The 16,811-nt window shown below is 45.6% G+C and overlaps 1 protein-coding gene across 1 annotated transcript in view; it reads left to right on the top strand.

Moving 5' to 3' along the window:
- Positions 1 to 1,073: 1,073 nt before the first annotated feature.
- The window catches only part of MYO1H (myosin IH), a gene marked incomplete at both ends in the record, with an annotated part of 49,337 nt that continues 33,599 nt past the window's right edge, over positions 1,074 to 16,811 (top strand). Inside the window, 12 exons of the mRNA XM_080821059.1 lie at positions 1,074 to 1,199; positions 3,536 to 3,651; positions 4,774 to 4,972; positions 5,829 to 5,909; positions 8,575 to 8,754; positions 11,054 to 11,152; positions 11,964 to 12,077; positions 12,414 to 12,485; positions 13,112 to 13,231; positions 14,350 to 14,417; positions 14,951 to 15,056; positions 15,546 to 15,626. Of these exons, the coding sequence (XP_080677185.1) occupies positions 1,074 to 1,199; positions 3,536 to 3,651; positions 4,774 to 4,972; positions 5,829 to 5,909; positions 8,575 to 8,754; positions 11,054 to 11,152; positions 11,964 to 12,077; positions 12,414 to 12,485; positions 13,112 to 13,231; positions 14,350 to 14,417; positions 14,951 to 15,056; positions 15,546 to 15,626 (1,362 nt within the window). The remainder of the gene's footprint in view (positions 1,200 to 3,535; positions 3,652 to 4,773; positions 4,973 to 5,828; positions 5,910 to 8,574; positions 8,755 to 11,053; positions 11,153 to 11,963; positions 12,078 to 12,413; positions 12,486 to 13,111; positions 13,232 to 14,349; positions 14,418 to 14,950; positions 15,057 to 15,545; positions 15,627 to 16,811) is intronic.

The following is a 16,811-nucleotide window of genomic DNA, read 5'->3' as shown; positions in this document are numbered from 1 at the left end:
GAGGGACACTGCGATAGCCAGAGGTTTGTCTTCCTGGCCTCCTTTGCTATGTTTTGCTTGTTCCTTTCCCCTGCACAGCCACCTGTGCAGCACTATGTGGGTGGGGAGCATGCGTTGACTGTGTGTCCAGGGCACAGTCCCTCAGCGCCCTTGAAGCCTGGGCCAGGTGACTGTCTTGCGCACTCATCCCAACACAGACCTCAGGCCCCCCCATCCCCCACTGTGGCCCCCACTCTCTCTGTACACCCTCAGTTTACAGCCTAAGCTTGCTGGACACCTGGGGAGCTGTTTCCCACAGCCCTCCTGACTCAATCAAACACCAGGTCTCCTGCCCAGTGCTGATCTGATTCCCTTTGCACCCCTGTGCCCTCCTAGGAGGGTGGTTCTGCCACGTGGTGACAGAGGACCAGCTCTGCCCCCTAGTAACGCAGTGAGATTCTCCACCGTCCAGTGGGCCTGCAACCAGTCCTTTTCTAGGGAGGTCTGAAGCCCAGTCTTGGGGAGAGGACCCTCCAGTTTTGTCCTTCCTTGAGTACTCCCCAATAACAAGAAATTCCCATTCCAGCCAAACTCCTCATCATTCATGTCAGAATTACACAGCAAATTTGGGCAACTAACATCCAGTTGAGAAGGTGATGGTGAGGAAAGCAGGCTCTGGGGCCAAGCTGTCTAGGTTTGTATCCTGACTCTGCCTTTTGGCAGGATGTATGCATATTCTTTAATGTCTCTGGTCTCAGTTTCCGCATCTGTTAAATGGGCACAGTAATAGCACATAACTTCATAAGGTTAGAATGAGGGTTAAAGGAGATAATAGAGGTCAGGTACATAGCGTAGTATCTAACAAGGAGCTGTTGATGTTACTGTTAATGCTTTTACTACCATCCCCTTGTATCTCTAACCAATGGTAAACTCTTGACCGAGAGCAAATCTCCGTGCTCTACCGTCCCCAGGGTTGGGTATCTTGCTATGTCCATATTAGATGAGCAATAGGAACTACAGAGTAAGTGAGCTGCTGAGGAATGTTCTGTTTGCTGCAGAAAGAAGAAGTGAGGAGGAAGCACATTCGTCTGCACATGGAAGGCGCGCTAACCGCCAGGGACAAGGTCGGGGTGCAGGATTTTGTGTTGTTGGACGCCTACACCAGCGAATCTGCTTTTCTGGACAATCTTCGCAAGCGTTTCAGCGAGAACCTCATCTATGTAACGTAACCCATTTCTCAGCTGTTCTCCTAGACCGGTGGTTTCCCCACCCCCACCCCCACCCCACCCCCGCCTCTCTTCACGGCCTCAATGATAGCCAACAATATCCCTCTGTTAGGTCAGCTTCTAAAGGGATGGGCAAAGGGACCACTGCCAGATGCATCCCGATCCTTCATGTTAGGCTTTTAGGTTTGCCAGTGACAGAGACCCAGTTTAAACAGGTCTAACCCCCAAGACACAATCTACCGACCTATGTCACTTTAGGGACCAGAAACAGAACTAGGATCTTAGGGTGATGAATCTTGAAGAGCCTCTAGGGCTCTTTCTCTATCCCGCTTCTCTGCACCCTTTTGCAATGGTCTCTTTCTGGGGCCGATTCTGCAAGGTGGCAAGGTGGCCCCCAGGACCAGGCTGATGTTGGTACAGAGGCGATAGCAAGTCTTCCCGGAGACACAGACATTGGTTGGCTCTGACTGGCCCATTTTGGCTCATGTGCCTATCTCTGAACCAATCCCCCGTAGCTAGGATGAGGACTGTTCTGATTGGCCAGGCTATTTACCAAGGCCCAGCCCTGGAAGTGAGGGACAAGGGGCGGGTGTGCACCTTACTGTAGGGTGTGGACTGGGGAAGGTTCCTCAAAGGAATCTGCTGGAGGAAGGGGGTCTAGATACCAGACAGGCAAACATAAGAGATGTCCACCACATCCCATGAATCTTCAAGAGTCAAGACTGCAACATTTTACCAGAACTGTTCTTAGCTTGGTCTGGTTGCTTCTAGGGGCAGTCAGTTTTTAACTTCCCCATTAATCACCCCCACTTTGATCTGATTGGTTGGTTTTCAGGTAAATTCCTTTAGGGTAAACTCCACTGTGTGTGTGTGTGTGTGTGTGTGGTGTGTGTGTGTGTGTGTGTGGTGTGTGTGTGTGTGAGAGATGGGATGTTATTAAATGCAATTAGCTTTACTAAAATCTTACTAGCTTTTACTAAAAGTAAATTAGACAACCAAACCCAATCTAAAAATATTTGTCTTGCACCTATTTTGTTTTTAACGGTGACTGTGACTTAATCTGCAGTTGGAACCAAGGTTACTAGGAGAAATAAGCAAAGGGCTTCTCACAGTATATATTTTTAATTATGGAAATAGATTTTATGTATAAGCAAAGGAGAAAGAGCGTGGTGTGGAGAAGTATACATGGGACGGTAGGATCATCGTGAATAAATTGTTTCCAGTTTGAACAGAGAGACTCTTCAGAAACTATATTCTATCCTGGAAGATTTCTACTGCTGGAAGCAATGCAGAATTTTCATCAAAATACAGTATTCTTATCTGTTCTCGTTCTCTGACTTGATCCTAGAGATTAGAAACATTTGTGAGAATGATTTCAGGCATAATTAGTGTAATCTTGGGAACCTCCAAACTGGAGACTCTGGAATGAAAATCCAGAACAAACTCAGAATCAGAAAACTGCAGATGCGTTTTCAAAGGAGCCCACACATTTACTGTTTTCTCTTTCCGAGGTTAGAGTTTTGTGTCTTCATAACTGTGTTGGTCCTATTACAAATGGAAGCCCTTGAAAAACTTGACTCATAACAGAATCCCACACTGAAATCCAGGGAAATAGATGTGAGTGGTGGGAGTGCCCCCTCGATATCCCTGGGATGCATACCCACCCTGCTTTCACCCAGTGGCCAGCGAGACCTTGGGGACACATAAACATAAATCAGAGTGCAGCAGCCCCTTCTGAAAGCTCTCCATATGACATAACAGTCTGAAGCGGGTATTTCACATCAGTGGGAGAGTGATATCTGCACCATGCACTGTAGTTGGAATAAATCCCCAGTTCTTCATGCCCTGTGTCATCAGAACTTGCTCCCTCTTGGACATCTTGTCTTACCGTTTCCATTCTCCCCTCCCACACTGGCCTCCAGGACGGTCAGCCTGTCACATTTGTCCCCTTTCCTCCTTTTTTTTTTCCATGAGTGGCTCCTCATCCTTCAAGTCCCAGCTCAGAGTCCCCTCCTTAAAGAAGACTTACCTAAGCCCAAGAGCTAAGGTGGCCTTCCTTGGTCATTCGCGTTCTCATTACCCTAGGAACACCTTTCTTACCATCCTAACTGAAGCTGTCTTGATCCCTTGGTTGGTTGTCTGGGCCCCCTCCCCCGCCCCGTGCACACGCATGGAAGCTTCATGACAGCAGAGACACTACCTGTCTTATTTACTGTTTTATATCCCCAGCGTGGAATGAATGTGTGGGGGGTCATAGCATGTGATGGTCTTTTGCTAAAGCTGTTTGCACCCCGGGATTCCTCACTAGTGCTTTGGTCTGTTCCTTTTAGACCTACATTGGGACCCTCCTTGTGTCTGTGAACCCATACCAGGAACTTGGAATCTACACTGTGAGCCAGATGGAACTTTATCAAGGGGTCAATTTCTTTGAACTGCCACCACATGTGTAAGTAGCATGTACAAGCGTCACCAATAGTGTTTTCCTATCTCTTTCCTTCCTCTTTTTCTCTTATCTCTCCCACCTTCCTACTCACCCATCCATCCATCCATCCACTCACTCAGTCATTCATCCGTCCAAATCCTTGATGAATGCTCATTAGGTTTCATACCTCACTTAAACGGCTGCCTTCTTGCAAACTGTCTTTCAGTGCAGTAGAAAACATCACATCATGGTTGACTCTCAGCTTAAATATCATGAGGGGTGGAATCTTTTGCACCTGCTGAGAGATCCAAGAGTGAGGCTTCGGAGGTGTCTTTTCTGTAAAGAGGTTTGCTACAGTGCCATCTACTGGTGTCTGAGTGTCATGATGGGAGAGGAGCATCCCCACTGGTAGTAGGACTTTAGATCCTGTCCCATCTATATGTGACTCGGGCTTTGCTGAAATCTCAGTTCTCCTTGGTTGACTGCTGGACTAATATTTAGGCTCTTCCTCCATTTTTCTTTGGTGACTCATCTGTTCACCTCCTAAGGGATTTATAAACCTTTTTGCATCACTACTACCAACAATGTCCAAAATAACGAGCTTTCAAACTCAGCCACATGGGAATATTAGTGTCTCGGGAGATTAGTGTCTTCACGTTCTGTAGATATCCCCGAGCTTTTAAGATAGTTTAAGTTTCTTGTCTCTGTACTCTTAATACAGAAGGTTTTGAGGGAAAGAGGAAACACGAGATCTTCATATATCCACCGAGTGTTTAAAATATTTAGATGGGGTGTTATTTCCACCTACAGCTAATAGCACGTCTCCTGGGGATGTAATGTAGTATCTAGTTTGTTCTTATAAGAAATGTTGGATTTTTTCCAAATAAATCCATCCCACTGTTAAGAAATGTCCACTATTATTCACATTCTCTGTTTTAACTCAGCTGTTTGAGTACTAACTTCTGGAACACTTTATGCATGATCAGTCAATGGGTCATGGTGAGAGTTTGGTATCTGAGGTCAGGGTTTTGTACCCCTTGTCCGGATGTGATTTCCTGGAGGCAGGGAGCTCTGATGATGTCACAGGTGAGGGAAGCAACAGCATGGTCCCTTCCTGGTCCTTCCATTTCTGCCCCACTCCTCCAGCTACGCCATAGCTGACAACGCATACCGTATGATGTGCTCTGAGCTAAACAACCACTTCATCCTCATTTCTGGAGAGAGCGGGGCAGGGAAAACAGAGGCCTCCAAGAAGATTCTGCAGTATTTTGCTGTGACCTGCCCAATGACCGAGTCACTCCAAATAGCCCGTGACAGACTGCTGCTCTCCAATCCTGTGTTGGAGGTAAGTGATCTTAGAGGATTCGTGCAGGGGAAGTTCTAGGGAAGTCACTAAGTAAGGAGAATCCTCTGCCTGGGCAGATCATCATCTGGGTGTTAAGCAGAGATGTCTCAAGGGCAGGATCATGGTTAAGGGCATAATTTTGACATCCGGCAGGCGTGGCTGCTGATCCCAGGGCCGCCGCGTGCCAGCAAGCTTCGGCAAATCACTCAACATCCCAGATTCTGTTTGCCTTTCTGTGAAATGGGTCTATTCGTAGTTTCTACCTCTTAGGAGGTTTTGAGGGTAAAACAAGATGGATGCATAAAAAGCACCCGGCAGAATTAGTAGTCACTAAAGTCATTAATATTTTTCTTATTTAATTGGGATCATCTTGATGATTCCGCCATTACAATTCACTGACTTGCTGGACGATTTCGAACAGGTTATTTTATTATGGGTTTTGGTTGTCCTTCATGGTAAAGATGTTTGTGGCCAAAGGAATTTTTCCCAATGGACCTATGGTCTGAACAATTCACCTCTTCGATGTAAAAAGGGGTCTGGTACTGTAGCTTCTGGAAGAACAAGGACGTAGTTTCCTCGATATCTGCCCATAATCATTCCTAGACTGGATGCCAGAGAGAAGACACATTTCCCTCCTCTCTAGCTCCATCCCAGGATTTGGCATCAAATCCTCTATACTTAGTGGTTCCTTCTTAGAAGATAAAGTATGGCTTTCATCGCTGGCCCCCCTTCTCCCCTCCATTTTCATAATCATGGCATTTGGAGGGTAGGAAGTTGACGAGCAGAGTGAGCTCAAGTGAACTTTCATCGCAGTTTGGTTCAGTCTGTCCCTGTCTCCCTCACTTTGTATTCCAAGGCTTTTGGAAATGCCAAAACACTCCGGAATGACAACTCCAGCAGATTTGGAAAATACATGGACATACAGTTTGACTATAAGGTACACTGAAGTTCCTATTACTGGTTCATGGGGATCCCTTAACCGGCCAGTGACAGCAGCCTGACCCAAGGTTCCTCAAGGGAGGAAAGGCTTTAGTGGCTCAAATAAGTAAAAACTCCAGGCTTAGTGCTATTTTGGGAGATACAAATAAAGACCACAATGAGATACTATGTCCTACTTTCTCGGGTGGGGGCAAAACTTAAGAAGTCTGGCGATACTAGCTGTTGGTGAAGATGTGGACCGTTAGGAACTCTAACCCGTTGCTGGTGGGGAGTGCATGGGTGCAACCCATTTGGAAAACCGTATGCTATCTCGCGGAAGTTGAAATCCGCATAATCCATTCCACTCTTGGAGATATTCCTGTAGATCTGCAAGCATGCCCACAAAAGCCCTGCTCATCATGGTAAAAGGACTGGGAACAGCCAACGCACCCGGAGGGCTGAGTGTCCATCAACACAATGGCGGGTTGTCCACCCAGGGAAGCATTGCATAGCAGCAAGAACAGATGAATGGCAGCTAGCTGCACAAAACACGGCCAAGTCTTGGGAATGTCCTGTGTGTCGGGGTGATGTCCGAGAACAAGCCCATGCAAACAATGTATTGTTTGGGCATACATAATTAGACAGCATAGGTGGCAAACATTTTCGGATAGGGCCAGGTGGTCTGTGTTTTAGACTTTGCGGACCCTATCGTTTCGGTCACAAGTACTCAGCTCTGTTGTTGTGGTACAGAAACCAAAGACCACGCATAACGGGAGAGTATGGTTGTATGTTGCGCAGAGCTTAAATGGGGCTGATGCAGGTAGGGGGCGGGTGGACAGAGTTCTCAAGGACATAGAATTCCCGGTGACAAAGCGCGTCACTTGGACCAGAGAACAGTCGCTGGTGGGGCGTAGAGTGGAGTGACGCAAGACTGGCTAAGGTTTTCCTGGAGGCCTGTACGTGGACTTCTGGCGAAGTGTGCCTAGACTTTGGAAAAAATGGAATAGTTATGTCTGTTTTAAAGCTTCTTATTGAAATTCAACACACATGCGAAAAAGGACACTAATCGTGAGTACAGCTTGATGAGTTTTACTTGTGTGTATCTCCCTGTGATAACTGGCACTTAGATCAAGAGAGAAAAATTTCTAGGGGCACCTGAGTGGCTCAGTTGGTTAAGCATCTGCCTTCGGCTCAGGTCATGATCTCAGGGTCGTGGGATCGAGTCCTGCGTCTGGCTCCTTGCTTGGCCAGGAGCCTGCTTCTCCCTCTGTCTCTGCCTACCGCTCCCCCTGCTTGTGCTCCCTCCCTCTCTGTCAAATAAATGAATAAAATCTATTAAAAAGAAGATGTAAAAATTTCTAGTGCCTAGAAAAATCTCCTACCTTTCTCTGAAAGTGCCTGCCTTCCCAGAAGTTACCAACTGTTCCAACCTCTATAATCAGATGAATTTGGCTGGTTCTTGAACCTCGTGTAGATGGAATTATGCAGTATGTTCTAGTTTGTGTCTGGCTCCTTTCCATCAATGTTTTACCTGTCAGTTCCATTCGTGTCACTTTGTGTAGCAGCTGGTCACTCTCGGCTTATGTGATCTCTTCACTATCTGTCCACCTGTTGATGGACATTTGGCTTTTCCGATTTGGGGCTATCAAAGAGTGCTCTGAACATCCTTGCATGTGTTCTTGAGTAGATATTGGTGGTCACTTATGTTGGGTGCTTGCCCGGAAGTGGCATTGCTGGGCTCTTACCAGCAATGTTAGGACAGTGCATGACGGTTCTCATGGCCAGCAGGGTTCTCTATACCCTTGTCGACATTTGATATTGCCAAGTCCTCTTGGTTTGAGACATTCTGGTCAAGTGCAGTGGTTTTCTGCTTTATGTTCGTATTTCCCTGATTATAAATGAAGTCCGGATAACTGGCCAGTTAAAAATTTGGCGCTAAAGCCTTTTGCCCACTTTTAAGTAGGTTGTTTTTCTCATTTTGCTTTGCAGGAGTTCTATATATGTTCTGGAATACAAATCCTCTACTGGAATATTCTTAAAAATAGTGTGGGGGCACCTGGATGGCTCAGTTGGTTAGGCAGCTGCCTTCAGTTCAGGTCACGATCCCGGAGTCCTGGGATCAAGTCCCATGTCGGGTTCCCTAATCAGCAGGGAGTCTGCTTCTCCCTCTCCCTCTGCCACTCCCCCTGCTTGGGCTCTCTCTCTCACACACATAAATAAAATTTTAAAAGATAAATAAAAGTGTGCTATTGGCACAAGGATATATAAACAGGCCAGTGGACCAGAATGGGGTCTGCAAAGTCCTCCACATAAGATATGGTCCCCCAGCTTATGACCGAAGCCCACTGTGACTGAACAGGGATAGGAGTGCCTTGCTCGTAAATAGTGCTATCAATTGGAAATCCATGTGAATAAGAACTTTGACCCTCTACCTCATTCCATATACGAAATTTCAAGCACAGTCCTAAACCTGAATGGTAAAATAATCCCACTTCTAGACAGAAGTACAGAAAATCTCTCTCATGACCTCAGGGTAGGCAAACATGTTTTTTAAAAAGAGACCAGAAAACGCTAGGCTTAGAAGAACCATCATTCGAATTCAGAATTTCCGTTCCTCAGAAGACACCAGCAAGAGAGTGGCTTAGTTATTATTGTCATTGTGCCTTTTTTGCTCTGTTCTCAAGGGCATTCCCGTAGGTGGGCATATCATCAGTTACCTGATAGAAAAGTCTCGAGTCGTCTATCAAAACCAGGGCGAGAGGAACTTCCACATCTTCTACCAGCTGCTGGAGGGCGGCAAAGAGGAGCTCCTTGCGTACCTGGGACTTGAGCGGGACCCCCGGCTGTACAAATACCTCTCGCAGGTTGGAAGCACCTGGCTTGGGTGGCCCTTTGGAGGCAGCAATCAAGGGTGTTAGTGGGAGCTTCTATGGGGTGGTCAGGAAGTTTCTCATTACCACTCTGGAGGTATCCTACAGACTGGTTTATGGACACTTACCATAACCCCTCTGTTTATGCCTGGCAGGTAGATGGTAGATCATCTTGGTAAAGTAACCGATCTCTAGGTGAGGGGTTCTCAGCCCTGGCTGAAATTCGAATCACCTGAGGAGGTTTTTCAACACACACACACACTCACACATCTCTGGCCCCTACCCTCCAGCGATCCAGATCTAGTTGGTCTGGGGTGGGATGGGGACCTCAGGGTTGTGTTAAACACTCCCCCATGATTCGGTGTAATTAAGCGAATCCTCCGTGATTCTAAGTCACAGCGGGAGTGAGAACTGCTGGTCTAGGTGTGAGAGTAACTTGCTTTCCACCGGTGTCCACAGCCCGTGCTGCATCCTTCTGCTTTCAAAACTAATTAGGAAAAGACCCTCCGCCTCCTTGCCTCCCATTCTGAGACTCGTTGGCTGCAAAATGAACATACTTGCTTACAGAAAGCGTTCAGGCCATTCCTGGGATCCAGCACTGTGAAAGGGGCTTTCAGAATGTAACTCCGCCCCAACCATTACTCTTTCTGCAGCCAGCACGAAGGCTGGAGAAGGTCCAGATTGTAGAGAACCTACCAATCTTGGACGCCACCAGCACCTTTCTCCCCCCGAGATCTGTGGATTTTTCTCTTCTTTACTGGGCCTGGCTTTGAATGGAGGTCCCTTGGCAGAGTGCAAGTGGGGACATCACTTGAGAAAGAGAACGAGGTCTTAGGAAGTGAATCTTGTAAAAGATGGACCAACATTTCATAGTAAGTCATGGAGGAAGAATAGGCATGACTGAAATTTAGCTTGAAAAATGAGGCGATATAATGAAGACAAAAGAATCCCATAATCTCCTTTTACAAACTTTGTCTTGATTGTAAGAATGAAGAGTAACTCAAATTTGATTTTTTTTTTTTTTTGAGGACCAAATTTTTCTAACAAAGCTGTGTGGTAGCATCACATTTGACTTTCTATGGCCTGATCAGAGAGGGTCAACCTGTAAAAAGTATTTGTGGGCTTCATTCTTTTACCCAAGGGCTTCTCCTCACCCTTTGAGATTCAAATCATTCCCTTTTGGAATGTATCTTGTCTTCATCTTTGCAGATATTTTTCTAGTTCTGTTTCATTTGGCCAGATCTTCATGCCACCGTGGCTTTGGAAATGGTTCAAGGGATGCACCAGTATTATTTTGTTCAATTTTGTGTTCTCTCATAACTTTGGCAGACTTTGTGACTTCGCTTGGCAGTATATCTATACTACTTCTGAACTTCTAGGTGTCCTGCAGGGACTGCTTCACCCTCTCCCTCTGCCACTCCCCCTGCTTGTCCCCACCCTGGTGGGGGTGGGAGCAGACGCTGGTTGAATGGGGAGGGGATATTTGGGAAGTTGGAGATTTAACAGTGGTCTGTTCACTGGTGAATATTTTCATGCTATGGCCCCTCTGGTTTCCCTGTGCAACAGGAAAATCTTTGAAGATGACAGATCTTCAGATAGCCAGGAATCCAGGGACACCCTGTACTATAAAAGCAAAAAACAAACAAACCAACCAAAAAAACAAAAAAAAACCCCTCATCTAGAAGTCTTCCCTTTAAATCGCGACATTTGGTGGTGTGTATCTTATCTAAAAGACAACTTCTAAAGTGGTGGGACCTCTCATCACATATCTGCTGGGGATTGTATCCGTCACCTGTCTCTCTCTAAATGCCAAACTTTTATTTTCTCGAGTGAGGGTCTCTTTTCACTTCGTCCTGCCCTGCAGTTTCTGCTGGAGGTTGTAAGAGCATCAAGATGCTTTCTGAATTTCAGGGCTGTCCTTTCTCTGCATATTTTAGCAGATGTTTCTTGAAACAAGCATCTTCGATTTATTTGGCAAATATGACAAGGAAAACTATTTAAAACACACACACACACACACACACACACACACACACATTCAAAGAGAGATACCACTAATGTGTACCTTTCAAAGTTTTCCCAGGATAAAGATGAAATTCTAAATAAGTTTGAAGAAAGCAAATCACCCTATGCTAGCTGATTAGCGAAACCTACCTTTTTATAATTTAGAACATTCTAGAACCAGCTCTTGTGTGCTTGTAGAAAAAAAAACCCTTCAATTCAAGGCTAGATGTGGGCATGGCTCACTGCCCCTATAAAAATGACATTAAGCAACCCAATTCTGTGTCAACAGGGTCACTGTGCCAAAGAGTCATCTATTAACGACAAAAACGACTGGAAAACTGTTTCCAGTGCCTTTTCTGTCATCGATTTTACTGAAGATGACCTCGAGGTATGAGCCCCAAGGACAGAACTGCTGGTCCGTGGGTCTGGGATTGACGAAACATTGCTGGTATCTTGGTGGCCACCTAGTGGGCTTGCCAGATTCAGCCAATAAAAACCCAGCTCGCCTAGCTACATTTTAATGGTCACCATCATTTGGGGGCACTATTTGGGACCAAAATTAGTCATTGCTCGTCTGAAATTCCAATGTTAAACTGTGCATTCTGCATTTCATCGGGCAGATGAAAGACTTCCCGGTGCTGTATGCGAGGAGGAGGTCATGTTTCTTCCTTCTCTCAAATCCAATCTCAAATACTTAGATGCCCTAGAACAGCAGGATTGTATCTTATTTACACTTTTGTTTTTGAACAAACTGGAGCAAATTGTAGGCTTTATAAACATTGTGTTTTTACATCCTTTTTTTTTTTTTGATGGCTAAAACTATTCTTTCAAGGGCCAGAATTATAATTTTAAAATATCATATATTTATGTAAATATATATCTGGGATCATGGCATTTGCATAGAAAATGGCTTATTGGTGGGGAGGGGGTAGGGAAGATAGAAAAGAGAAGTGTCCTGTCCCGGAGAATGGGCAGAGCTTCCTCCCCACCCTGCGCTGAGGCTCTCTATCCCTCTTCCCTTAATATCTGAGGTGGGTAAGAGGCCGATTTCGGGGGAAGGAGGAAATCAGCTTGGCTCTGCGAGCTCAGGACTGAAATTGGGACGGGGGTGGTTTTCCTTGTGATGACGTCTCCTGTGATTCACCAGTTAGGTGGCTGCCCCTCTTTCCCCCTTCTCCTCGCCCTTTCCAATGTTCTAGAATCTCTTTGGAATTATTGCCAGCGTCCTACACCTGGGAAACATTTGTTTCGAAGAGAACCACCAAGGCTGCGCCACCATACCAGACACCCATGAGATCAAATGGATCTCCAAGGTGACGTTCCACTTTTGAAGAGCAGAGGGAAGGCCTGGCCCTTTTTGGAGATGGAAGGGCAGGACGGGGGAGCTCGAGGTAGCTGGATGCCCAACTCCCAAGTGGCTAATACCATGTCCATCTGGCTGGTACTGCCTAGGAAAATTAAAGAGCATGGGACAAGTGAGGGAGGGGGTAAAACCAGCTGGGCACAAGATCGTATGTGATCTGTCTTGCATTTAATCAAGATTATCAGTCAGAGCGTATAATCCTGGGCCTGGAAATCACACCAGTTCTTTAAACATTGGCAAAAATCAAATCCAACCACTGAATGGCATTTTGGTTTCCATTTTTCAGCTCCTGGGAGTCCACCCCTCCATCCTTCTGGAAGCTCTCACCCACAGAAAGATTGAAGCCAAAACTGAGGAGGTAACAATGCCTCTAGGTGGAAATGGACCTGCCCTTCCTCCTAGGGCTGCTACCTGCCTCATGCAAGAGGAGGATGGTGGTCCTGGAGGAGGCCAGACCCCAGCCTTCCAGCTCCTTCTGGGGTCTCCTGCCTCAGCCTCCCCATCCCGAACTGTTACACCAAACTCCCATGCCTCCCTTTCACCATGCCTTTCCTCCTTGAGGTCTTTGCACATGCTGTTCCCTCTGCTGGAACACTGTTCCCTGTGCTTCTCCCAACATCTTCTCATCCTTCCGTTCCTGGGGTCACATCTTCAAAGAGCCTTCCTGATCATCCCACCCCTCCTAAAACACCATAGGTATCTCCTCACTTTGCTCTCAGCTTGCAATATGACTGTGTGCGGCAGTGTCCCAACTGTGAACCCACAGAGGCTGGAATTATCTGTCTGGGTCAGAGCTGTATCTCAGCAGCTCCATGCCTGGCACGTATTGGGCTCCTGCCTGAACGCTTGCAGGTGGGGATGGTGTCTTCCCACAGCACCTATCCTTCCCTGGCCGTCATTAAAGGCTAATTTGAAAACTCAGAAACGGATGGGCTTTTTTTTTTTTTTAAACCTCTGTAATGATGCCCCTGTTGTTGTTCTCAGGTAATATGCCCATTGACACTAGAACTCTCTGTCTACGCTAGAGATGCAATGGCCAAGGCCGTTTACGGAAGAACATTTACTTGGCTGGTCAACAAAATCAACTCTTCCTTAGTGAACAAGGTTTGTCCACACGTTTTTAGGTGACTCACTCTGGGTAACGTGGAAATGTTTTATGACCGACATTATCACTCTGAAGAATTTGTGAGCATCGGCCATTGGCCTCCTGATGGCCAGGGGCGGTGTCCTTCAGCATCTACATTTCCAGCACACAGCAGGCTCACAAAAATGCCCACTGAGGGCGCCTGGGTGGCTCAGTGGGTTAAGCCTCTGCCTTCGCCTCGGTCATGATCTCTGGGTCCTGGGATCGAGTCCCGCATCAGGCTCTCTGCTTGGCAGGGAGCCTTTCTCCTCTCTCTCTCTACCTGCCTCTCTGCCTGCTTGTGATCTCTCTCTGTCAAATAAATAAAATCTTTTTTAAAAAATGTCCACTGAATGATTGTGTCTCAAAGTGGGAATGCACGGTATTTGCAGTATGCCAGATGGCTTTCAGTGTACATGGAAAGTTTTGACTTTAACAGTAGTATGTTTTAACATGTGTAAGAAAATAATACAAGTCTTTCCAACTCACCCTAAGTGGACTTATTTAAGTAATAAGGGGGAGTTTATTCAAAGCTAGAAATTAAGGAAAGGGTACTGGGGCACAGACATAGATGTAAAACTCCAGGAGGTAGTATGTATAGGACAGATTTGGAAGGCCTTGGCTCAAGACACCATACTGGATGTTAAATTGTGGCCCTTTCAGAAAAAAACAGTCATATTCTCATTAAATATCCGTCCTGTCTGACAGCTCTTGGTCCTGTTTAAAATGGTTTTCAAACCACCCATCCTCTCTCCTGGATAAACATCTCCTTTGCTGCTGTCTCTAGAGGTCTCTCTCTTTCTTTGGGATGTGGGCTCGGGAGACTGAGAAGGACTGAAGCAAGGTTGTGAATCAGAAGGGGAAGGTCTCACTTCTTGGGTGGCAGACACAGAAGCCGCAGTGGGATGCTGGCAGGCTTCAGGGCAGAGGAGTGGGCTGGGAAATTCCTTTCCATCTCATGATTCCTCTGTGAGCCAATGCTGAAAAGAGAGATGATGGGAGCTGTCTAACCAAGTCCAAGCTTTGGAGGCAGTTACCGCGTTTTAAGAGTCATTAAGTAAAAGACCTAACAACAAGCAATGTGTGTTACTTTGACTAGGATTTCACCAAGAAAACTGTGATCGGATTGCTGGATATCTATGGGTTTGAGGTCTTCGACAAGAATGGGTGAGTTCGTCATTACATACTGGTCCTCTGTTCTCCTTTAGGGTGCGAGTCTGGTTTAAGGCATCTCTAGTATTATGGGAATTGGTTTTCCCATCCTCAGAAATTCTCTGGGTTTCCATAGCTGCTAATTCATCAACTATTCCAGAATTGGAATAACCATAAAAAATGCAAATGTCTTTTAGCTTGACTCCTCTGATCTGTTTAGTAAATGATATGATTAATAAGCATTTTGCTTTCTCTGTTAAAAAGCATCTTTAAAAATAAGAAAATACAATTTTTAATTGGTCTACGTGTGTAGCTCTAGTTATTTAAATTTTTGCAGCTTGAGGTGCCTGGGTGGCTCAGTCTAAGCGTCTGCCTTTGGCTCAAGTCATGATCCCAGATTCCTGGGATTGAGTCCCACTTCAGGCTCCCTGATCAGTGGGGAGCCTGCTTCTCCTACTCCCCCTGCTGGTACTTTGTCTGTCTGTCAGATAAATAAAATCTTCAAAAATTAATTAATTATTAATTATTGATTAATTTTCCCTCTCTAGTTTTGAACAGTTCTGCATCAATTATTGCAATGAGAAACTCCAGCAACTGTTGATTGAGAGAACCCTAAAGGCGGAACAGGCAGAATATGAAATGGAAGGTATAGAGGTAAAACATTTTAATGTTTTCTCCTCATCTGATTTCTTATTCTAGCGAAAGAGATTCACTTGAGCAATAATATTTCACTGGAGATTTTATCCTCATTAGTACTCAGAATTATTTTTCACTCTTTTTCTGAGTATTTTCTGAGAAATTACTTTGACCTTCAGGAAGTTTTGTTTTAAGTTGGAGGTAAAAATCAAATTTTGCAAAAATAACATTGGAAAATCACTTTAAAAGAGAGATATTTTGGGGCGCCTGGGCGGCTCAGTGGGTTAAAGCCTCTGCCTTCGGCTCAGGTCATGATTTCAGGGTCCTGGAATCGAGCCCTGCATCGGGCTCTCTCTGCTCAGCAGGGAGCCTGCTTCCCCCTCTCTACTTGTGATCTCTGTCTGTCAAATAAATAAATAAAATCTTAAAATAAATAAATAAATAAAAGAGATATTTTATGTTGCTCTAAATCCTCCTTGGGGAATTCTTTGGTCTCTGTCGTTTTAGTGGGAACCAATTCAGTATTTCAACAACAAGATCATCTGTGATTTGGTGGAAGAGAGACACAAAGGAATCATTTCCATTCTGGTGAGAATTAAGAGACTTCATACAGTGTTGCCAAAACGCAGAAGAATTTCCCTCGGGTGTCAGAGGGTTGCTTAGGATGAGCAGAAAACCAGAAACCGTAAAGGGAGGTTTTACAAAGAACGTCCCTTGGTCCTGAGCTGAGGCTTCTTGGGATGCACCTGTGACTTGATCTTGAACCGTTTCACCTTCTGAGAACATCCCCAGTCGCCGATCTTCAGTTGTTCCGATTCAGACATCACTTTTTTAAATGTAAAGGCCAATGAGAAATCATTCCTTTGCCTTTCCATTGGCGATCATCTCCCATCTGACGAAAATTAACAGGTCCCTTTTCTCCTCCTGCCCCTCCTCCATCTAACCGTTGGGTGAACAAGATTCCAAAGCTCGGCAGGGACATTGGTGGGTGGTGACTGCAGTTGCCAGGAACATGGGCACCATCTGGATTCAGATCCCAGCCCCACCCCACGCTTACTAGCCGTGTGAACTTAGGTGGGTGTTCTAACCTCTCTGGGCTCCAATCTCCTTGTCTTCAAGTGGGTGCGACGATTCGAGCCCTTATCTTAAGAGGAAATGTAAGAACGAGTTGAGATCGTATAGGCACAGGGCTTAGAATTACACTGGTGTATGGCAAGCATTCAGACTCCTAGTCACTCAACAGATAGGATCAGTGCTCACTTGGTGCTCCGATTTGGACACAGCGGTGGACAAAACAGATCAAAACCGTTACACTCACAAGGCTTTAAATTCTAGCACAGAGACAGACAAGGAACAGGTTAATGGGCAAAATAAGGAGGTTGTATGATGAAGAAAAAAGCAGAAAAGATTAGATGTGGTGGGGAGGACGATTCAATTTTAGGTAAGATGGTCTGGGAAGGGCTGTGTGGACATCTGGGGAACCGCAGACTGACCTAAGCTATTCTGTGTGCACTCAATGCTCATACAGATTGCCAGACTAGTATTTTTAAATATTTTAGTAATAAATATTTGTTCCTGTGTGGTTTCGCATAGATGGAATCAGAAAGCCTAGAGATCCTACTTCAGGAGAGTCGTCTCACCAACCTGAACCCAGTTTTTGTTTTTTCTTGCTGTTTTAATAAAAGCTGCAGGGTTGATTCATTTTTTAAGATGGTCCATTAAATGTTAACAATGTTAAGGACCCAAAATAGGAAGTAGACACAGCTGGAGAAA

This window comes from Martes martes, assembly GCF_963455335.1.
Source record: "Martes martes genome assembly, chromosome: 13".
In the NCBI taxonomy this organism is placed as follows: Eukaryota; Metazoa; Chordata; class Mammalia; order Carnivora; family Mustelidae; genus Martes; species Martes martes.
Note: the sequence above shows the minus strand (reverse complement) of the source record. Positions and strands in the feature narration are given on the sequence as shown.